Source organism: Semicossyphus pulcher, unplaced genomic scaffold (assembly GCF_022749685.1).
Source record: "Semicossyphus pulcher isolate SPU_LCO1_2020_fin unplaced genomic scaffold, fSemPul1.0.p SCAF_25, whole genome shotgun sequence".
Classification (NCBI taxonomy): domain Eukaryota; kingdom Metazoa; phylum Chordata; class Actinopteri; order Labriformes; family Labridae; genus Semicossyphus; species Semicossyphus pulcher.
Genome location: NW_027211699.1, coordinates 5,543,497 through 5,566,691, shown reverse-complemented (window position 1 = coordinate 5,566,691; position 23,195 = coordinate 5,543,497). Strand labels below are relative to the sequence as shown.

At 41.9% G+C, this 23,195-nt stretch overlaps 2 protein-coding genes across 2 annotated transcripts; both read left to right on the top strand.

The window, feature by feature from the left end:
* The first annotated feature begins 1,743 nt into the window (after positions 1-1,743).
* LOC138604401 (calpain-15-like) lies at positions 1,744-11,396 on the top strand. The gene is made up of 12 exons (XM_069676325.1): positions 1,744-1,901; positions 5,477-6,500; positions 6,631-6,839; positions 6,941-7,124; positions 7,265-7,488; positions 7,563-7,688; positions 9,177-9,329; positions 9,546-9,707; positions 9,995-10,215; positions 10,470-10,615; positions 10,778-10,956; positions 11,219-11,396. The coding sequence occupies exons 1-12, from the start codon at positions 1,744-1,746 to the stop codon at positions 11,394-11,396; spliced, it is 2,964 nt and encodes a 987-aa protein (XP_069532426.1).
* Positions 11,397-15,094: 3,698 nt separating this feature from the next.
* On the top strand, positions 15,095-19,288 carry drg2 (developmentally regulated GTP binding protein 2). Its single transcript, XM_069675975.1, has 13 exons — positions 15,095-15,277; positions 15,655-15,815; positions 16,246-16,335; positions 16,433-16,493; positions 16,711-16,801; positions 16,900-16,972; positions 17,246-17,336; positions 17,951-18,048; positions 18,252-18,328; positions 18,430-18,518; positions 18,613-18,671; positions 18,788-18,841; positions 18,960-19,288. The coding sequence occupies exons 1-13, from the start codon at positions 15,214-15,216 to the stop codon at positions 19,044-19,046; spliced, it is 1,095 nt and encodes a 364-aa protein (XP_069532076.1). The 5' UTR covers positions 15,095-15,213; the 3' UTR covers positions 19,047-19,288.
* Positions 19,289-23,195: the final 3,907 nt, after the last annotated feature.

Here is a 23,195-nt window from a genome sequence, read left to right as displayed (position 1 = left end):
CCTGGTCCGTATTTGGGGAAGAAGATATTAGTCTTGACCGGATAAGAGGTCGATACGTCCCGGTAGCCGCCGGGTGTCCTGAAAATGTCCTCGGAGAAAAGGAGTTCACGGCGGAGGGCTGCAGAAAGCTAACGAGAGTTAGCAATAGCGAGATGCAGAAAGACCGGAAGTAGAGAGTACCTACAAAATAAGAACCGTTTGACTTGAATACCAAATGGACTTGTAAGAGAAATTATTTGGGAAGTGGAATTCAATTATTTAGCAGTAGGAAAATTAGTGTAGTGACCCTTTACTGCAGCAAAAGTACTAATAGTTTAACTACTTAATATGCGGTGGTGAGTTCAATCTACAGCAATGCATCCTATGAATGTTTGTAGCGTCACTGTCCTGTTAGAACCATGTGTATCCAAAGGGTCTACTTTTAATGAGCTTAGAAAAACAGCCAAAACAAGACAATGCATTTAACAACCAATCGGTTGAAGGACAAATAGTTTCTAAAGAGCAGAGGAATTTAGAAAAATCTCCACTCATAGAGTAACGCTGATCATTATTGGGCCAAATCCTGAAGTTTCAGACCAAATACAACTTCCTTTATTATATTTCAAACACTTTGTGCAGAGACTGCATCATTTGGAGATGTCCAGAGTTATTCATGATGATTATTTCTAATGAAAACTTAATAAAATGGGTTCGAATTAAACAACTATCCCAATAAGTATGTCAAAGCCAGCGATTGGTGATTGATTTCCAACTTGGTAATTTGGTCTTATTTTGAATTTCGTGGCCGGAAGTGTCTCTGTACTCTCAGTAATTTGACAGGCTGCTGAGAGGAGAGCTGGTGGTGACGGTGCACATCGGTGCTTCAATGAAAGAGGCTGCATGGAGCTCTCAGACGGCCGGCAGGAACATTCAGCGCCGGCTTCCCGCACAACGTGTCCGCTCTGCAGTCAGGTGAGTCCCGCTCTTTACACCTGCTGTCTGTCTGTCTGTGTCCTCGTGCAGCTCTGCAGTTTCTGAGTCAGCCACCAGCTGTACTGCAGGTGCACCAGGTTCCCTGAAGTCTATGTGAACTTCAGTATCAGCAGGGATGCATCTGCAGTGAGGAACGGAAGAATTCCTGCTGAATGCAAACCACTCACATTATTTATTCAGTATTTATTCAGTATTAACGTTTTAAAGTTTAATTTGTGATGCTTTTTTATTGTTATTTCTCCAGTCAGAGGCTGATGAAGGATACCCAGACAAACCAGACAAAGAAGGAGACACATTCTCTCAGATTTGATGATGATTTAAAGGACTCAAGTGGTGTTTATTTTTGCTTGAGAACACATAATCACACTGATCAGTGTGTTTGTATTAGACACATCTGAGGATGGAGCTCACACAGATTTGAAGTCCTTGTTCAAGGACAAAACTGTGGAGTGAGCAGGGAGGGAGCTGAAGCAAGCAGACACCAAACCGAGCAATACATGACATCTGGGTGAACCCTCTCCCAGGCAAATTAACAGTCTGAGCAGTGCCTCTCACTACAGGAGAGTCTTAGTGCAGGTGTAACGGGAAATGAGAGGGGGAATAATTTTCATATTGAGAATAAAATTTGAAATGTTGAGAAAAAAAGTCGAGTATAAAGTCGAATATAGTCTCAAGGATGAATTTCAAATCTAGAGAATAAAGTCAAACTTAAAAAAAAAAATTAAAGTTGAATGTCGTCCTCAGGACCGTTCCACCTGAGCCAGCTGCATCATGGGAGGTTCCACCTCCTCCCTCGTTGAGGAGGTCGAAGGCGACGCGCCCCGGGGTGCAGCTCTGCCCCCCTCCCCCATCATGGGATGTCTGAGGAGCAGCCAGAGCATCTCCCTCCCTCGGCAGCTTCCCAGACCCGGCAGGCACAGAGAGCGCAGGTGAGAGGCGAGCGCAGGCTGAAGGTGCACCTGTGATCCCGGCAGTCAGTCGGCCAATCAGCAGCAGCGTGGAAAAACTCAGATTCAAGTCAAAAAGAAGTCTGTACTTTGGTCTGTTAATCCTTCGTGTAAGAACATGTGATAGTGATGATTTATGAAGGTGATTCAGCCACACATTGCAGCTTAAAGAGATGGCCGGATGGAGCGGTTGTTTAATTGATATTCTACACGTCCTGGCCTTGACGATGTGATCATGAATTTTTCATGAATCGGTCGATATTAAGTAAACCACAGCCTCTCCAGTTTAGTTCAAATCTCCACTTATGAATTATTACTGTATCTGTGTCTAATGTGCTGCGTTTATTCTGTCCAGTGTGAGCCTCCTCTGCTGCCACACTGTCCCAAACTCCACCAGAGTCAAGTTACTCTCTGACAGGAAGTGTAATGCTACCAGGGAAACCCCTGATGACTGAACTGTAGACGACAGTCTGGAGACTCTCCAGAGATAAACGGGGCCACTTTACATTCTGTTGGATGCATAAAGATCAAAACGGACCTGCAGCGTCGTCTGAAAGGAGGAGATGCTGAAGTACTGTTTTTATTCTGTTTTCTATTGAAGTGATTCAGTGAAGCGAGTCGGATATCACCGGCTTTGAACTTCTGTGTGGGCAACTTTCTTAACGTCAGGTGTTATTTTTTTGTAAAAATGTTTTCTGAGTGTGTTAAAGCCTCTGTTTCAATGTGAGCAGAGGGGTGGGAACAAGGGGTAGGACCCATCATAGCAGAGCGTGCAGGGGCAGAGGGGTTGTTCAGTTGACTATGTTGGTCTAGTCTGCCTGATTAAGTGATTTGCCGTAAGTTTGTTGTTAGAATCTACACCAATCAGCCGTAACATTATGACCACTGAGGGGTCGACTGAAGAACACTATCTCGTTACAATGGCACCTGTCAGTGGGTGGGATATGTCAAGCGGCAAGTGGACATTTTGCCTTAGAAATTGATGTGTTGGAAGCAGGAAAAATGTGAGCGACTTAGACACGGGCCAAATTGTGATGTCTTGACGACTAGGTCAGAGCATCTCAAAAACTGCAGCTCTTGTCGGGTGTTCCCGGTCTGCAGTGGTCAGGACCTACCGAAAGTGGTCCAAGGAAGGAAAACCAGTGAGCCGCCGTCAGGGTCATGGGCGGTCAAGGCTCATTAATGCACGTGGGGGGGGCGAAGGCTGGCCCGTGTGGTCCGACCCAACATCAGTGGCCTCTTTGAGCAGAATAATGCGCCCTGCCACACTGCAAAAATGCTCCAGGAATAGTTTGAGGAATACCACAAAGAGTTCAAGGTGATGACTTGGCCTCCAAATTCCCCAGATCTCAATCCAACTGAGCACCTGTGGGATGTGCTCGAAAAACAAGTCTAATCCATGGAGGCCCCACCTCGCAACTTTCAGGACTTAAAGGATCTGCTGCTAACGTCTTGGAGCCAGATACCTCAGCACACCTTCAGAGGTCTAGTGGAGTCCGTGCCTCGACGGCTCAGGGCTGTTTTGGCGGCAAAAGGGGGACATACACCCATATTGGGAGTTAGCCTAACTGTGCTGTGTATTTATGAAGCCATGGCGCTGTCCGTGGTGCTGAAGTAGCAGGCAGGTTTGTAATCGGGCCTTTTTCTCTCAGGCTTGCCCTTCAGTTAGATTAATCTTCGATCAATAATATTCTCCCTGAACTATATACTATGAACACTCAATTCTATACAATATTGTACAGTATAACTAAAGTGAAAAGTAGCGACATGTAGCTGTGGACGACACACTGATCCTGTAGTATTTCTATATATTCGTACATTTTGCTCATTCAGTTGTGTCTGTGCTGGCAAATATACATCCCCACATGTGTACCAAATGTTTTCAAGGGGAGTTACTACTATGGATTGTTAAACAAAGGATAAGGATTACGCTTTTGTGCCAACATTGGGCCATTGAAAAAATAACATCATCTTCTGGGTAGATCAGCAGGCTGAATAAAAGGTAGCTGATAACAGTTTATGATGACAGGATCTCAAAAAAAACTACAGCTACAGTTGGTAATGACACAAAGGAAATTATTAAATATAAATGAGTTATGAACAGTTGAGTAGGTGTCTCGGTGAGTACGCAGAAGGAAGGGAAAGTCAGATGAACTCTGTGGGATGGAAGGGAAATTAAAAGAAGAGGTGATGGAAATAGAAAATCTGGCTTGAGAGGAGGAACAGGAGGAGCGACCGTATGAGCCACCCGAATGCCAGTTATTGTTTACAAAGTGAAACTAGTGCAAATAAGTGTTTTACTTGTATATTGAAGGAATGTTTAAGAGTGGGAGCAGGGCTGAAATGCAGACCACACACACACACACACACGGAGAAATGGAGAAAGAAGGGAAAGTCCAAGGACCTCTGGTGGATTGGTGGGACGTCTGGAAAGCAGGACGAGGAGGACAAACAGTCCAAAAGTATTTCTGTTTTATTAGTTTCCACCTCAGGATAGGAGTCGTGGCTGAGCGCTTCAAGAAACAGTTTTCTGTGCAGTGACTCGTCCAGGTTGTGCTCTGCTGGAAGTTTCGGGCTCGATGCCAAAGCTACTTAGAGAATGTGGGACAGCCTCAGCACAGATGTCCCACTGGCTCATGAAGTCTAAATTTCTCCCTGAATGCCAGCACATGGATAATCTAGGTCTGTCTTACAGCGCGGGCCTCTGAGCACAATAAGCGACATGAACGTGAAGAAGCACATTCAGAGTGTGAGAAAGCACTGAGCCCAGCATGTGGGCTGAAAGTTTGATACTCAGGGGAAGCACCAAACCATCAATATTGTATAACTTATTAGTCTCTGGGGGACCAGCTGAGGAACACTTTATGTTGGTGCAGCTTTTTGTGTCATTTCCATATTCATGCATTTTAATTTTCTCCTCGCAGCCACCGCAGGGTATAGAACAATGCAAGAACTGCACATGCACCATTTATATTTGGATTTCCACTCATCTTCTCAGCGTTTCCCTCCAGTTCTCCCACTGGGATGTAACAGCTTTATGAAACCGACTGATATTTTTAACATTAGTCTTTTCAGAGGAGATGTTTGTGCCACCAATTCACAGAAAATAACCAAATAGGAATAAAGACTGCCTTGATTATTCCCTTATTTTTTAACATGGGCTCTATTTTTTTCACATTTTGGGCTGTAAATGACAAAGGAGGAACAAAAAGTTTGGGAATTGTTCCAGTAGATTGCCTCAGCTGGCAGCTGTGCGATGAGCTGTAATGGCTGCAATTTAATCCTTGCGAGCAGAGGCGTCCAATCAAACTACATCTGTTTAATATGCTTGTTATCTCAACTGATATTCTGAGTGTCTGACAACATGACAGAAAGGATCCCGACAGAGATTAAAGAGCAAGATGTTTATTTTAAACCAGAAACCGCTGTTACATTGCTCGCTTTAAAGACACCAGACTCCATTGACAAAAACAGCTATTTAACTTTGCAACACACAATCAAAACATATCACATGACCTGATATATAATAAGTCCACACTGTGATGTTTTCTCTCCAGCTTCTCCTCCGGTTCGATGCCCCTGCAGAGGACCCAGTGGGCTTGCGGCTGCTGTACTTTCCTAAACGCAGCTGGTGCCCCCCGATGCTCCATCTGTGAAGCCCCCCGGCGCAGATCCGACACCCGCTGGATGTGGCAGGGGACCAGCAAAGAGGACAGACGCTGGTCCTGCCCAGGCTGCACTCTCACAAACCCCCCTGGCACTCTGGCCTGCTCTCTGTGCGGCCACTCCGGACCACTGGACCGACCCCGGGGCTCGTCTGAAGACCTTCACCCTCGGCCTCAGCGCTCCAGTAGCTGCTCCGGGCCCCTGAGACCCCCGCCCGCTGATGATGCGGATAAAAACAGCCTGGTGTGGGACTGTCGGAGGTGCACTCTGCAGAACACCCCTGCCTCCATGTCTTGCTCAGCTTGTGGTGGACCACGCAAACTGTCTCTCCCTCAGATCCCTGCGGACGCCTTGCTCATGCCTGAAGTCGAACAAACAGGAGCACAACAACCAGAACCTGCTGCGGGGGCGCTCTCCCTCTCCATATCCACCCGGGGAGAGTGTTTACCTGCAGAGGCTTCAGGCTCAACAGGACTCAGCACATCGTCTTCAGGTCATAATAATCCTGTACCCTGCAGCCGCAGAGAGGTGCCGCCCTCAGAGGTCAGCCTCAGTAACATAAGTCCTTCTCCGTCCTCCCTCGCTGTGTCACACCTCTCCGCCCCGGCAGAGCTGCAGCCCGGCAGGCGGCTCAGCGTCCTGACGGAGGAGATGTCGCCCGCGTCCGACTCCTCTGCAGCGTTCCCAGCATGTGCAGAGCCGGATATTAACAGGACAGAGGAGTGGGCGTGTCCGGCGTGCACTCTCATTAACAAGGTCAAAGCCAAACACTGCCTGGCCTGCCACACGCCCCAGCAGCTCAAACCTGCTCCGTCCACAAAGAGGAAGGAGAGCATGCTGGTGGAGGCGCTGCGGCAGAGCGATGAAGGAGAGGCCAAGGAGCTGTGGGAGAACATCGTCAGCTTCTGCAGAGAGGTTTGTACACAACAAGGATCAGCCAGAGTGAATCTTTTACCTGACATTGTACCGTGTTTTACTCATGCATTCATTCCTCTCTGTCATGTCCTACATGCCCTTGAGGTTCAGTTGTCTGTGATATTTTTAGAACGCTGTCACATTCGTGGACGACAGCTTCCCTCCGGGTCCAAAGTCCGTCGGCTTCCCAGCGGACGACAGCGTCCAACATCGGATCAAAAAGTGGCTTCGACCTCAAGAAATCAACTGCTGCAACCTGAGAGACCGTGCGGTGAAGTGGTCCGTCTTCCGCACGCTTCGCCCTTCTGACATCCTGCAGGGACTTCTGGGTAACTGCTGGTGAGCCGACTCAACCTTCAACACTTAGAGCATGAATGAATCAACAGAAGCAGACGAATGACAATTCAAAGATCTTCCTGTGCGGCTGTTTTGGAGAGCAGGTTCCTGAGTGCCTTGGCGGTTCTGGCTGAACGTCCCGAGCTGGTGGAGAAAGTGATGGTGACCCGCTGGCTGTGCGCCGAAGGAGCCTATCAGGTGCGTCTGTGCAAAGACGGCTCGTGGACCACAGTGCTGGTGGACGACATGCTGCCCTGCGACGAGTACGGACACCTCCTCTTCTCTCAGGTCAAACATTCAACACATTTTATAATATTAAAATCTGCAGGCTGGTGTTCCTCTTTTGCACATAGCAGGACTTTGAAGCTGTGCTACAGGAGATAATTACTTTGCTATAAAATCTTCTTATCGTCTCTTTAATTCCTCAGGCCCAGCGGAAGCAGCTCTGGGTGGCTCTGATTGAGAAAGCTTTGGCCAAGCTGCACGGTTCTTATTTTGCTTTGCAAGCAGGCCGCGCCATTGAGGGCCTGTCCACGCTGACCGGGGCCCCCTGCGAGTCGCTGGCCCTCCAGGTCAGCGCCACCAACCCCAAAGAAGAACCCATCGAAACGGACCTCATCTGGGCCAGAATGCTGAGCTCCAAAGAAGCAGGGTGAGAGTAAGGGTGGTAGTTTTCCCTTTTTATCAGTTAAAAATGCAAAGAATGAATTAATTTTGTGCTGCCAGTTTCCTGATGGGAGCGTCTTGTGGAGGTGGTAACATGAAGGTGGACGACTCGGAGTATGAGTCCCTGGGTTTGCGGCCGCGACATGCGTACTCCGTCCTCGATGTGAGGGATGTAGACGGTCACAGGTGAGGAAACGTGTGAAGAGGTTAAGTTGCTCCACTCCACATCTGCTCATTTCTGTGCACCTTCAGAGACTTTCTTTTCTGATGTAAATATATGAATCAATCAAGTGAGGATGCTAGAGTCTAAGGCCTAATCCCAGTCTCCACCCTAAAGCCTAAGCACTGAACACTCACGGACATTAATGGCGTCAGGCGTCCAGTGTGTGAGTGCGTGAGTCCGTGAGGGTCTGAGAACTGCATAAAAATGGCGAATGGGACCCACTATCATGGCATCACACGTTGCCTGGAAACCAGATGGGCCATTAAATTTAATAAGTAAAAAAACTGACCTGCAGCATGTATGTGTGTGTCTTACAGTGTTTACATACTTTAAGATAAGATAAGCTTTATTTAACAAACTATCAAAAGTCAGAAGGGCATTCATGTTAATCATTTGCGAATATTTAATTGTTGTCACTCACAGATAAACGTATTTGCGGTTCCCATCGCCGTCCATGCTCGAATTATTTACATTTATTATTATTTTTTGGTCAAACTTTATTAAACTACTTTACATTTAGTGGGGGGCTGGTTTGCTATGAACCCTGGGTAAATCCCACAGGAAAGTCTGCAGATATGCGGACTCACAGAAAGTCCGTAATTTGGCGTTGAAAAGTCCGCATCAGAGCCCTCACACATTCTGTGATCTGACAGTGGGACAGCACTAAGCACTCACGCACTTACCGGGAACGCGCCTCAAAGTCCGTGAGTCCGTGAGTGTGGAGATTGGGATTGGGCCTAAGTCAGGGGTGGCCAACCCTGCTCCTGGAGGGCTACCTTCCTGCATGTTTTAGGTTTCTCCGCACTCTAACACACCTGATTTGAATGATCTGCTCGTTATCAATCAACTGAAGCTTCTCAGGGTCTTGATAACAAGCGAAACATTAGAATCAGGTGTGTTCATCTTTTAGTGGAGTGTGTTGTTTTTGAAGAGAGCCGTGTTACGTCTTTATCTGGTTTAAAGAAAAAGGGCTATCTCTGTAGGGATCCTTCCTGTAATGTTGTCAGACACTTAAAACAACAATCTGAGCCTGTCAGCGGCATAAACAAGCACTTTTAGTGGACGTACTTTGATCATGCTAATTTGCCCAAAGGGATTAATTTGCAGCCATTACAGTCAGCTTCGCAGCTGCCGACTGCCAACCCTTTTGGAGCTTTTGCCAAGTTTCTTTTTCATCTGGAGCATCAGAAATTCTTCTTGGAACCTTTCTAGGCTTTTACGCCACAGACTCCTTTATAGTTAGTCGCTGTAGGTTTCTTTGGTTGCTCCCACTTCAGCTCCGGCAAACCCATCACTGCTGGATGATAGAAAATGCATCACTACCAGCGCAGGAATGTCTCCCCTCACACCAGATTTAAAAACTCTGTTATACTGGAAAATACAGAGAGATGCTTTGCAGTGAATGGTATGAACTAGTTTGAAGTAGCATCTTAAGTCTGCTTCCTGCTCAGGTTACTGCAGCTGAGGAACCCGTGGGGTCGCTTCTCCTGGACCGGACCCTGGGCAGACAACTGGCCAAAGTGGCCTCCACACCTGAAGAGGGAGCTCTGCACCCAGCGGGCAGAAGATGGCCTCTTCTGGATGGACTTCTGGGATTTCATCAGGTAGATAACCAGTTAAAAAACATGCTTTTATATTAACCGTGGCTGCTTTGTGACCTGTTCATTTACTTATATAAATTTCCAGTTTAACCTTTGCCATATATTCCGATTTTATTCAGAGTTTTAAAACTTTAACTGTTGGGAAATTTAGAGTCACATAAAGGGATTGTGTTTGTCTGCGTTCACACATGTCTGTGAGTGTGTGTTTGACCCTGGCAGGTACTTTGACTCAGTGGATATATGTAAGATTCATTCAGACTGGCAGGAGGTGCGAGTGCCGGGTGTTTTCCCCTGTGGAGCCAACGTCCCGGTGACAGTTGTGTCCATCACAGTGCTGGAAAGAACGGCAGTGGAGCTGGCTTTATTCCAGCAGGGCAGCAGGTAGGACCGCGCTCACAGTCCTACATGTGCAGATTTTGACAGAACTGTGATTGGTCAGTTTGGGCTGCTTGTGTTTTCTCCTACACTAACTGTTCATGGAGAATAATCAATAAATCCTTGAAGCTCAGAGAAACATCTACTGCTTAGTTAGAAAACACATTTTCTCGACTCAATACATACCTCAGCCTTCATCTTCTTTGGCGTCCCACAAGGCTCTTTACTTAGCCCAGTCCTTTTGTTCTTTGTTGTCACTAACTATTTAAAAACCATTCTTTACTTTTCCTCAGGCGGTGGGACACAGCAGACAGCCACCTCTTGGATCTGTGTGTGTTAGTGTTTCGGGTCTCCTACGACAACTCAGGGGTCCTGTCGTTGGGTCGTCTGCTGGCTCACAGCCGGCGATCGGTTAGGAGGTTTGTGGGCTGCGACGTCATGCTGGAGCCTGGCGAGTACGGTGTGCTCTGCTGCGCTTTCAACCACTGGCAAAACAACGTCGCAGAGGAGACAAGTTAGTCCAGCATAAAATACCTCTATTCAGCCACAGAAGTCTGCAGCTAAAGAACTTCAGAGACCTCTATGCTCTTAAAATTTTAAGCATTTGTCGTCTAATGAAATGTGATAAACAGCTAGTATTAGTAAGTTTGTGAGTAGGGGACAAAAAGATGCCTTTTTACTTGTCAAAAATGTTCCTGAGCTAAAATGGATTTGCAGTAAATTATTTAAAACCTGTTCACAAGCCACTAACTGTAAATGTGTGTTCAGCAAGCTGCAGCAGATCAGAGGAGCCCGGCTACATGCTGGCAGTCTACAGCTCCAGACTGGTGATGGTGGAGCAGATAACGGCCTCCAACACCACCATCGCCGACGCAATCATCCAGCTGACGGAAACCAAAGGAGAGAGACACGAGGTAACTCTGAATTCACCCGTCAATTTGCAAAATCCTACATACTTTTCCTGAAGTGAGGTTTAAATTTTTGGATTTCACTTGTAGTTGAGTATTTTTACAGTTTGGTATGAGTACTGTTACTGAAGCAAAGGACCTGAATACTTCTTCAATCGTTGGTGTCAGGGTCGAGAAGGGATGACATGTTACTACCTAACTCATGGCTGGGCGGGGCTCATCGTTATGGTGGAAAACAGACACCCCAGACATCACCTCCATGTGTCCTGCGACTGCAGTGACAGCTTCAACGTGGTGTCAACACGCAGCAGCCTCAAAGCCATCGACAGCATCCCTCCTCTGCACAGGTTAACCGCAAGAACACCTCACTGCTTACACCTACAGCTCACGAATCAATCAGACTGAAAGAAAATCACGGATGACTAAATATTTATGGTTTAAGACATCTACAAAACAGAAAATAATTTTGTATCTGTTTTATATTTGAAACAAAAATGTGGGATTGTTACAGTGGCCCTGAGAGCTCAACACACTGAAATGCACCAGTGGTCTAAATATTCTCCCAGTTCAACTGAGATGTGAATGAGGCTTTATCTCTCTCTCTCTCAGACAGGTGCTTGTGGTTTTGTCTCAGCTGGAGGGAAATGCTGGATTCTCCATCACACACAGACTGGCTCATCGAAAGGCCGTCCAGGCTTCTCTGGGGAACTGGAGTCCCTCAAAGGCAACACACAGTCCTGCTCTGAGCCCAGGAACAGCAGGTCTGCATCAACCTCGGCCTCTATGATAACTGACTGGGACAGTGACACAATGAGTCGGAGAAACTGGGAGGAAATAGATCTGTTTTATTCACTCGACATGAGATCTCAGCACGGAGGCAGCTTCTTTGAAGGAATAGTCCAATCACTCTTTTTGTCCCTTTGTGAAATCATCCAAGGGGTGTTTTAACATAACCCAAGGGGTGCTTCTGCCATTTACAAGGGGTACATCAAAAGATTTTAGCTCTACTAATTTCAAAATAGAAATGATGATTTTGTTAAAAAAATATATTAAAAAAACATCCACCGACCAAATTCTGCAATAATACTGAATACTACCCGTCCAATTTTGTGGAATCTAGTTAGCAAGCAAATAGAGGCGTTCAAACACTTTGTTACATGTGATGGAAGAATCTTTGTCATAGATAAAAATAACGACCTGACAGATCAAATTTTTAGTTTTAGTTGAAATCGTTGTTTAAAAGTTATGGATAAACAGTCAAAACAGGTTGTTAAAATGATGGAAAAACAATGGGTAACAGGGAAAAAATATACAGCAGAATCAGTTAGCTTAAAGTTATGGTTAAACTGTTGAAAATGTTAGCTAAAAGTTATGGATAAACAGCTGAAATAGTGAGCTAAAAGTTATGGACAAACAGTTGAAATAGTTAGCTAAAATGTATGGGTAAACAGTTGGAATTGTTAGCTAAAAGTTATGGATAAACTGTTGAAATCGTTAGCTAAAAGTTATGGATAAACTGTTGAAATCGTTAGCTAAAATGTATGGGTAAACAGTTGAAATAGTGAGCTAAAAGTTATGGACAAACAGTTGAAATAGTTGGCTAAAATGTATGGGTAAACAGTTGAAATAGTGAGCTAAAAGTTATGGACAAACAGTTGAAATAGTTGGCTAAAATGTATGGGTAAACAGTTAAAATAGTTAGCAAAAATGTATGGGTAAACAGTTGAAATTGTTAGCTAAAAGTTATGGATAAACAGTTGAAATCGTTAGCTAAAATGTATGGTAAAACAGTTGAACTCGTTAGCTAAAATGTATGGGTAAACAGTTGAAATCGTTAGCTAAAACTTAGGAATAAACAGATGAAACACTTAACTTAAAGTTATGGACAAAGCTAAAATAGCTAAAATGTATGGATAAACTGTTGAAATCGTTAGCTAAAATGTCTGGGTAAACAGTTGAAGTCGTTAGCTAAAAGTTATGAATAAACAGATGAAACACTTAAAGTTATGGACAAAGCTAAAATTGCTAAAAGTTATGGATAAACAGCTGAAACACAGTTATGGACAAACAGCTGAAATAGTAAGCTAAAATGTATGTGTAAACTGTTTCAATTGTTAGCTAAAAGTTATGGATAAAAAGCTGAAGCAGTTAGCTCAGCATTATGGATGAACAGTTGAAATCGTTAGCAAAAAGTTATGGAACAGCTGAAACAGTTAGCTCAGCGTTATGGATGAACAGTTGAATAAGTTAGCTAAAGTAATGGACAAATGGTTGACATGTAGCTTCTGCCACTAGAATTACAAATGCAAACTTGACTGTACCAATCTAACCATCCACGGTTCAATTGTATTAAAAAAAATATTCCGTTTTTATACATAAAATTCTGTTTAAAATCAGCACATTTGGTATATGACAGGGTATGTCTTTAAAGGGCACTTTGGACTGTAGGGGTACAACAAACCACAACATGTTGGACTGGTATGCAGTGACATTTCATATTTACTGAGCAGGTGGGTTAATACCACAAGATGCTGAGCGCTGTTTGACTTCTAAGAAAATGCACTGCTCCTCTGAGACAGAAATAGGCTCACTGGTTGAATTAAACCTCATTTGGCAGAACAAAAACAGCCATGCAGTTAGCTTACAATAATAGTGAGTTGTAACAATGTGCCACAGGGTCTTTGAAAATGTTTTTTAAGTGTTCTGTGGTTTACCGTACGCAGTTGATTTTTTTCATTCAGGAAAAACATCATTTGATACTACTTAAAGTAAGTGAGAAAATGATGTTCTGTAATTTGGGTTAAATGACACTTCAAACAGTGTAATATTTATTATTATTATTGTTATTATTATTATTATTATTATTATTATTTCTCTTTTCAGAGCCTTTCTGCCAACACCATAACTATAAACAGAAGTTGCACATTCCTCAAAGACTCATGTAGATCTTTCCAGTGAACACACGATGCACTTTATATTTTAAAACACATTTCAGATCACAGGCTGGTCTTCAGGTCCAAACTGTCTTAATTGCACTTGTGATAGATTAGAAGTTGTAATCGTAGTTAATTTGTGTGAACTGGCTTCCTCAGTGAGAACACAAAAAGGGTGTTTATTCAGCTCAGTATTATCCAGTTGTACTGCAGTCTTAACGGTGAAACTTGTAGGATGTTTAAAGTATGTTAGTTTTAGAGCGGAGACACGCTGTGTGAAAGCATTTAGCACTTTATAAACTTTAAACTATATGCTGGATTGTTGTGTTTTACTTTAAAGGAGATGTTTTTGAACAGTGGAGAAATGTATTTTGAGCTTATTTATCCAAAACCACCATTACATTGTTAGTGACAACATATAAACTATGCAAATGTTTGAATGCTGTTATGATGCTTTGTAAATAAAAAAAACATGTAAACCTCGTAATGATTGGCTTACCTATTTTATGTGGTGGGGTTAATAGAATTTTTATGTAGTTTGTTGTGTTTATTGCAGCAGTTTATTTTGAATCAAACTTTTTATTTTTTATTTTCATTTTTATATTATTCATAGATAATGATTATAAATATATAAATTTATTTATTTATACTGTCTATTTGTATTTTAAAATCTTTATGTTTTATACTGAACAAGTTTGTTCCATCAAAAAATATATATGTTGTGATTCTGTTTTTGCAAATTATAAAAACGAACAAAAAACAGAGGGGAAAGGCATAGTGTGGAGAAACGTTCATCAACAATGGGATAACGCAATAAAACAAATGAAATGGAACTGAAATGATGACAAGGCTACGGACAATGGGGCGAGCAGAGGTGTGGAATGGAATTGGATTAAATGTATTGTGAACATGTAAAAAAAGAAGCAAGAAGGTCATACAGAAAATAATAATATGACAAATAGAAAGCATACTGCAGTATCAGATTGTCAAACACTTGATGATTCAGTTCACAAATCTGGAAAGGAGTGGGAGGTAGTACACACTTATTTAATCCCACCCCTTCTCCATAAGCCATTGTTAATTCATTATCCAGCTTCCTTATATATAAACCTCACATTTACTTCAACTTACCTAAATATATAGTTTAATACGAATTTACTACTAACATGTTCATATCAAATATATAATGTCATTATTTACATAATTATTTATTGTAAACCAAAATATAAGCTCATTATTGAATATTATTATACATATTATATATATTGTATAAAATATTTCATTTTACCAAAAGATACATCTAAATGTATGCTTATATACAAAATACATAAACAATTTGAAGTACTTTATATAATTATGAATATATTATTCTATAAATAATTAGTATTTGAGAAAGTGAAGACAATGTTCAAGGGAGAAAATGGACAATGACTTTTCTGACGCTGTGCTGGACAAACGGCTGTAGAAACCTGAAGGTGGCAGTATTGCAACAACTTGAATGCCGACTGACGTCAACCCCGAAAGAAGAAGAAGAAAACGTAGCCGAAGAAGAAGTCTGCTGGTTAGCTGCTTGGCCGGGTGGCTAACAGTGGTAACAACTGTGGTGTGACACGTGCCTGATTTTATTTACTCTCGTTGACAGTGTTACTGTCAACCATTTGATCTGCCACAATGGGGATCCTGGATAAAATCGCGGAAATAGAGAGAGAAATCGCTCGGACACAGAAAAACAAAGGTTAGAGAGGGGGCAGATGCGGGGCTAACTGTTAGCTAAACTTAGAGCCAGCTGTGTGTACGTGTGTCATCAATCAGTGTTCTGTTACTCAGTAATCTCACTGTAATTCAAGAAGGAACATGCTAACTGACACCGTAAACTTGCTGCTAGTTACAGCTACAATTAAGGGAACATTTCTCGTAAAATGTTTATTTCTAAATTATGTGTTAAAACGAGAGAAAATAACTACAATAAGGTGGCTGTGCTTTCTTGACTTCTCACCTACATTATTTAGGAGTAGGAAACCTACTTTCAATAGACTGAAACATCTGAAGTAGTCAAACCTTAGAGAATAAGACATTTGTCAAGTCATAATTGTGTTTCATTCATTCCTCCAGCGACTGAGTACCATCTGGGTTTGCTAAAGGCAAAGCTAGCCAAATACAGAGCTCAGCTCTTGGAGCCTTCAAAGTCAGCTGGGGCGAAAGGCGAGGGCTTCGATGTCATGAAATCAGGAGATGCTCGTGTTGCTCTTATCGGTTTCCCCTCCGTGGGTAAGGTACGTCAACAACACGGCAGCTATTTTTTTTTTTCCTCTTTTAATTATGCTTCCTTACTCCAGTACTGTATCTCAAATACAAACAAACAAAATGCTACTAATTTTCCTGTAGCATTTTTTCCTTCCCTATATTGATCCTAGTACTTAGACCTTAGACTTGCAGGTAGAGTACTTCTTCGTTAACCAGTGAGATAATAAAAAACACAGAAATTATTTATGTAAAAACAATAATTGCCCTCTTTTTAACTTTGACAAACGTTACACTTTCTGCTTGCACTACACTTTTGTTGTTTGGTATTGTTATTTACCTCAACCCAGTTTATTTTTAGAGGCATCTTATAATATATGCCGTCAGATCTATGAATTATTAGACCTGATCGAAAGCCTCGACATGTGCTGGTCTGATGTAATGTTCTGTTCTGCCCTGCAGTCCACCTTCCTCAGTTTGATGACATCAACCGCCAGTGAAGCTGCTTCCTACGAGTTCACCACCCTCACCTGCATACCCGGTGTCATAGAGGTACACACGCATTCATAGCAGTGCATACGTGAACATTTGCAGTTTTAAACATTGTGGGAAAAAATGTGCCACTGACACTTTTTTTGCTGAACTATAGTACAAAGGGGCGAACATCCAGTTGCTAGATCTGCCAGGAATCATTGAGGGTGCTGCCCAAGGTGAGATTAGCGTTGATGTTTTTGCATTTTATTGGAGAATGGGATCCATAGTATAGCTCATTTGTTATTGTAGGGTTATAACAGAATTAAAATGACTGATAAACATATAATAAATATAAATCCAAAAGTATTTTGGGACACGAGAGAGGTGGATTCTGTCTCATTATAATGAGAAAAGCTTCACACTGAGCTGCACCGTCTCTTTTATCTTTAATAGGTAAGGGTAGAGGTCGGCAGGTCATTGCTGTTGCCAGGACAGCAGACGTCGTCATCATGATGTTGGATGCAACAAAAGGGGATGTTCAGAGGTGTGTGACGCCCGCTGTTTGTGTGTTTCTGTTATAAAGGGCTTATGAGTTATTAATCAAGTTATTCTTGCCTTTAACATTTTGTTTAATCTTTCTAGAGAACTTCTAGAAAAAGAGTTGGAGTCAGTCGGCATCAGACTCAACAGGTCGAAACCAAATATTTATTTCAAGGTACGTTTCCTATTTTCATTCTGAGCAGACCATGAATATCTACAGCCAAGAGATGTGGCTCCTAGTTCAAGAGATATCTGAGTCGCGGAGAAAGTTTCAATCTAATGATGGCAGTCGATAAATAAGGAAATTAACAGCCATAGGACTCTTTATTATGTGTCTATACTTAATAACATGGCAGTTAGGCCACAGTCTATCAGCTCTAGCGATGAACATCCATGCTGTTATACTGATGGTAAAGTAAAGTGTGTGATTTCTGCTCTCTTTCTGCAGCCAAAGAAAGGTGGCGGTCTCTCCTACAACTCTACAGTTCCTCTCACCCACTGCTCGGAGAAGCTCGTCCAGCTCATCCTTCACGAATACAGTATCCTTCACTCTTCAAGATGACAGAAAAAAAAAACTAAGTGTGTGTCACGAATTCCCAAATACATGGTATTTAGAGCGCTTAAAGGGCATGTGAGATTTCTGAGTAGGCTTTTAGTATGAAACCAGTAGTAGAATAAATGCAAAATATGTCCTTGGAAATATTACAGTTAGCAAGCTCCTACGCCGGCATATATATCCCAAAATGCAGTGCAGCAGTGATGATGATGACTAACAGAAACTTAAGAGGCAGCTCTGGCAGAATGTCAGTATCATTAAATCGCGATGCGCTAGCAGGGTTTCCATCTTCAACCTTTCAAGGAGGCTGTGAGGAATACAATATGACAATATTATGTTAGTTGCGCTGAGCAGTGCATCCAAAATGAAGCACAGTACTCTTTAGTCACGCAAAGTGTGTTAAATGATAGTGCACATAATGTGTATTTTGTTCAAAGTGTGGGATTTTTGTTGCAGCATATAAAATATTTAAATATTTATGTCCCCCCCTCTAAGTGACATTTTCTGGCTTTCCCCTTTAGGCCTTTGAGGTCCTGGTCATGGCTTATTAACGCTTTATTGTAGTATTTGTTGGCGTCTTTAACTCGCTCCTCTCAGAAATCTTTAATGCAGAAGTGCTCTTCAGGGAGGACAGCACCCCAGACGAGTTCATTGATGTCATCGTTGGGAACAGAGTCTACATGCCTTGTCTATATGTAAGTCAGAACTTATTACCCGGGTCGGGTCAAAGCCTTGTACCTGTAACGTTTTAAATGTTTGAAAGCCAGAGTCCAAAAAGGAATCTGTTTTATTCAACACATAGAAAAATATACAGTAATTTCTAATTATGAAGTAGAGAAATTCCTTTATTTGGAGATGATTTTGGCTTTATCTGTTTTTATGTGTGTGCTATTTTCAGGTGTACAATAAGGTGGATCAAATCTCCATCGAGGAGGTGGACCGCCTGGCTCACAGACCTCACAGTGTCGTCATCAGGTTAGATATAAAACGGCAGTCTTCTCATCAGTTATCTCACTTCTTGTGTATATTTGGAAGATAAAAGCTTCCTCCTCATTCTGTCCGTGTGTTCATTCCAGTTGTGGCATGAAGTTGAACCTGGATTACCTCCTGGAGACGTTGTGGGAATACCTGGCTCTGATTTGCATTTATACTAAGAAACGAGGAGGTACATGCATGTTTCCATCATTCACTCTAATGAATGCAAATATAATAGATTACATTTGATTTAAGCTTTTTTCCATCTTCTCTTTTGTCATTAGAGCGGCCAGACTTTTCTGATGCCATCATTATGAGAAGAGGAGCAAGTGTAGAACATGTGGTAAGAACACACTTTGATTCACACTCATTTAGACGTAACAAATAACACTACAGTGATCAGACCTGCTGCATTTACACAGTGTACAACTTCGCAAACATTTTGTTTTCTATCTGCAGTGCCATCGAATCCACAGAACCCTAGCCAGCCAGTTCAAATACGCCCTGGTTTGGGTGAGTAAATTCAAGTTTTAAAAAAAAGCTAAATAACTTATACTTATGTCATAGCATTCATAAAAACATCCCATAATTTTTTGAGGAAACATTAATGTCTTGTCTTTTCATTATTCAGGGAACCAGTACCAAGTACAGCCCTCAGAGGGTCGGCCTAACACACATCATGGAGCACGAAGACGTCATCCAGATCGTGAAGAAGTAAAACAAGCTTCCGACGGGACAAAGAAGAGACTGAGCAGGAGGAGTCTCACTTAATATGAAGAGAAGTCCACTGTACAATAGATATACAGCAATGAAAAATAGCAGCCATTCTTATTTTGTATATGAAAATCATTAAACACATGAACAGATTTGAGTTGGTTGTGGACAGGAAATTGCGTATTTTATCTTTTGATTAAGATAAAGAAGCCAAGTTGATTCTGAGAGAGTATGGGAGGAAAAGAATAAAGCCCATAAAATTTCAAATAAATCCTTGTGCACGTTTTATTTTTGTCAGTTTTACATTTATGGATTATTGATGGGTGATAACTGCATCTCCGCTGGATGAGATTGAGTTGCATGAAAACACCTCAACTGTAGTTCCTGGATTTATTTTTTACATTGTGCTTAGCTTAGCTTATAGACAGCGTTTTCATACTGTCTCCAAAGGTGAAAAGCAAACCTATGTGGAATTTGCCAGGGAGAGGGAAATTTAGTTTGGTTGTTGGTGGACCTCAGAGAAAGTAGAGACAAAAGAGGATTTAAGACAGTTGATTCTTCTGGAAGAACTGAAGAACTGTGTTCCAATTTGACCTATTTAAGTGAGTAAAGAACAACTGTAGAGGATACTGCTATATTGGCTGATGAGTATGTTTTAGCCCTTAAAGTTGCATTTAGTGACAAGTTCCACCCAGACACTAAAATGCATACTACTTCTCTTGCTTTTCAAGCAAGGGTTCTTGTGGTAGTTCTGCTCCTTATGCTTCTAGAAGCTGCTGTCATTTGAGACTGATTGAGCCTAAATGTTTTCCGTATTAAGGAAGTAATAATAAATAGTCATGAATAAATTGTGTATGAATTTTTAAGAACTCAATAATTATGAAATATGTCATTCTCTGTTGTAGGGTTATAGTAATTCACTTTTATTTCATTAGAAATTATGCAAATTTTCTTTTTAAATGTTCCAACCTTCCTTTTTTATGTCACTTGGCGGCAACGGAAACAAAGCTATGAACGACGACATGTCAGCTGTTAAATTGAGGTGGTTAGCTTACACCTGCAGCAGTTATGGAGCAATATTATCACTCATATTGAGTCCTGTTTGGCCACTAGGGGAATATAGGTCCAATATTTATTCTCTCTTTAAGCTATGTTTTGGTTTTTAGTAACTCTGAGTGAAATATCCCGACATTTCTGGCTCTTTAGCTCCTAAACTGCTCAACTATGTTTACGAGCTAGCTAGTTGCTAACTGTGTCAGTTGGCTGGTTGTTGCGAGGCAGCCAGCTTACAATGAGAGCGGTAAGACTGAATCAAATTTGTATCGTGATAATTCTCTGTATTTTCTGTAATTATCCGCAAGCGACCGTTTTCACATTAATATTGAATTCATTGTTGTTAATTTAAAAGTCGTTTTTTTAGTGTGTATGCACTGAAGTACTCAAGACTCGACTTTAAAGTTGTAATTCTCATTATAGACCATGATTGTCATCTAGACTAGTGGTGTCAGAACTTGTTTGTGATGGAGCAAAATAAAAGTTTTTGCCATTATACCTATATTATTACATTATGATTTCTTAGTATGAATGGATCCATCCTACATTATATTAGGTGGCTAGAATTAGCTCTCCCTTTGCTAGCTGCAACACTTTAGTGATGTTCATGTTATGGCTTTAGTCTATCATAAAACAGTAATAATATTATATGCTTCTGAAATTAGACATTCTGCTTAGTGAGCACTTAATTTTGACACTAATGTATTTTGAGTACTTTTTAAACTTAAGTGTAACATCTGACTTATGTACATGTCTGGAATTGAGATTTAAGGTGAGCACAGAAAAACTTGTAATTAAAACTCTTGTAATTTTTAATAGAATATATAGCAGTGATATGCAAAATTGTTCTTGTGCCAGGAGTCCCTCAGGTGAGCCTCCTGCGTAGGGTCAGTCACCTCTGACTCCTCCCCACCGCCTCCTTCCCTGCTGCCCAGCTGTTTGTGTCGCTGTCTCCAATGGCCCAAAGCAGGCTGACCAGAAAGTATGTACTCCCAGCCAATGCTCCCCATTCACCTGCACACACACGAGCACAATAGCACCATTAAATATTCACAAGCATCTCTTCTGTGTAGGAGAGGGGGACGGAGTGGGAGGCTTTACGCCAGAGAGAAATAGAGAGAGAGAGAGGGGCTGTGACACCGCTGGACCCAAAGATGCCTTAAAGATGTCGTGTCAGAGTGACTCATGGATGGAGAGATTTTGCTTTGGAATAACCTGACGAGGAGAGGAATGAAGGAGAGATAACATTGTGGAGAGAGAGAAGAAACAAAGGTACGGTTGACCGGGGTGTGCATTGTGTGGAGCAGGCATGACACTTGATGCTGCTTGGCTCCATATGGCATGGCTAAGTGTAACAGTGTGTGTGTGTGGTGCCAGTGCACATGAGCAGGCACTGGGTGTTTAATTAGGTTCCTTTTATAAGCCGTGGCATTTAGCTAGGTGTCTAGATTATGTTGGGTAAAACTGAATATCTGTTTAGTCCTAATGAGTTCAAGATTGCTACTCACTGCTGAGCTCCTTTTTAAAGATTCTTTGTCAATTCATTGATGTTTTTCCAAGTGTTATCAATAGTTATAAGTGAATAACCCATAGACAGAGATATGAGTGATCATTTTGCTAATATCAGCAAAATGATGCAAGCCATTTTTCAAGCATAAATGCCAAAACATTTCCAAATATCATTAATTAACTTGTCTCCTAACTGACTCTGTGTCTTGTGACTTTTAGTGCCTGTTGGGTGGTTTTAAATTAACTTGTATGAAGACTTGCTAGATGATGCTAAATGAGGTCATATGACTCTATAGCACTGCCTCCATGACTCTTAACTGCAGCACACTGTGGTTAATGAAGACCTTAGAGCTGTTGTCCACTCGTGTAACGACAATAATAACAAGGTTTCATAATGTGGTGAAAGTTGTACAAATTGTTGACAGTTCGTCTCGGAAAAAAATGCAGCTTCTGCTCTAGTACTGCCCTCCCATAGAAGACAGACATGCAGTAGAGAGCATATCATTTCAATAGTGATCTTATAGAGTTTTTAAAGAGTTAAGCAATTACAATTATTTTCTGAAAAGCTTGTTTTAAAACCATATTTTGACAGGAAGACGATGCTATACACCTATTCAGTTAGGAGCCAGTGGGCAGAATCCGGCCCTTAAATGACCTTAATATGAACCTTTTATCATTTTAATAAGTAATAAATATGTAAAAAGTAATATTGTCTTTTTATAACATACATTACTTTTCATGCTGTTTGAACGGGCAGTGGATAGAGTCAGAAATGAGGGTAGAGTGAGAGGGGATGACATGCAGCAAAGGGCCGAGGGTCGGAGTTGAACCCAGTGCTGCTGCGTCGAGGACCGGAGCACGTGCTCTAACCTCTGATGTAAACCGGCACCCCAACCATGCATGAGTTTTAAACTAGGCTGTTAAATAAGAATATATTGAATATTATACAACAGTTACTTCTGACCAAGTAATCTGATTGGATAAGAGGCATCCTATGAGTGCTGATATAGAGAATAACATCACTGGGACTTTTCACTCTGTGTATCACTCGGCCTCAGCCACGTGCCCTGAATACTGTTAATTAATGTTATAGCAGACTGTGTGTGTCATTAATCAAGCTGGTTCCTCTGAATCACACAGCAGACTCGTATTTCACTGGTTGCTTCATATATCAAAACAAACAGGTAAATGTACGTCATACAAAGTAGCTTCTCTGTGGTAACTTTTGGACACAAAGTAGCAGAGTGCAGGAGAATGTTTGGGTTGCTTGGCAACAAAAGTCCAGTTTCAGTTAAGTTGGTGGAGTAAAAAATAATCTGTTGATTGTTGCTGTTGCTGCTGCTTGTATGACTGTTGTATAAAAGCAGTATCACACTGGAGGTCGTGATGTTGTACTGAATATCAGCACTGCTGTGATTCTGCAGGCGTCACTCCCTCTCTTGATATTGTTTAATAAACAAAAGATGTACATGCAACATTGTGTTTATTTTAAACAACAACCTACACTTTTTCTAAGATAAAAAGGTGCATTGTGAATACATTTAAACTCTTAGCTTTAAAGGCCTGACAGGAAATGAAAAGGTTTGTCCCC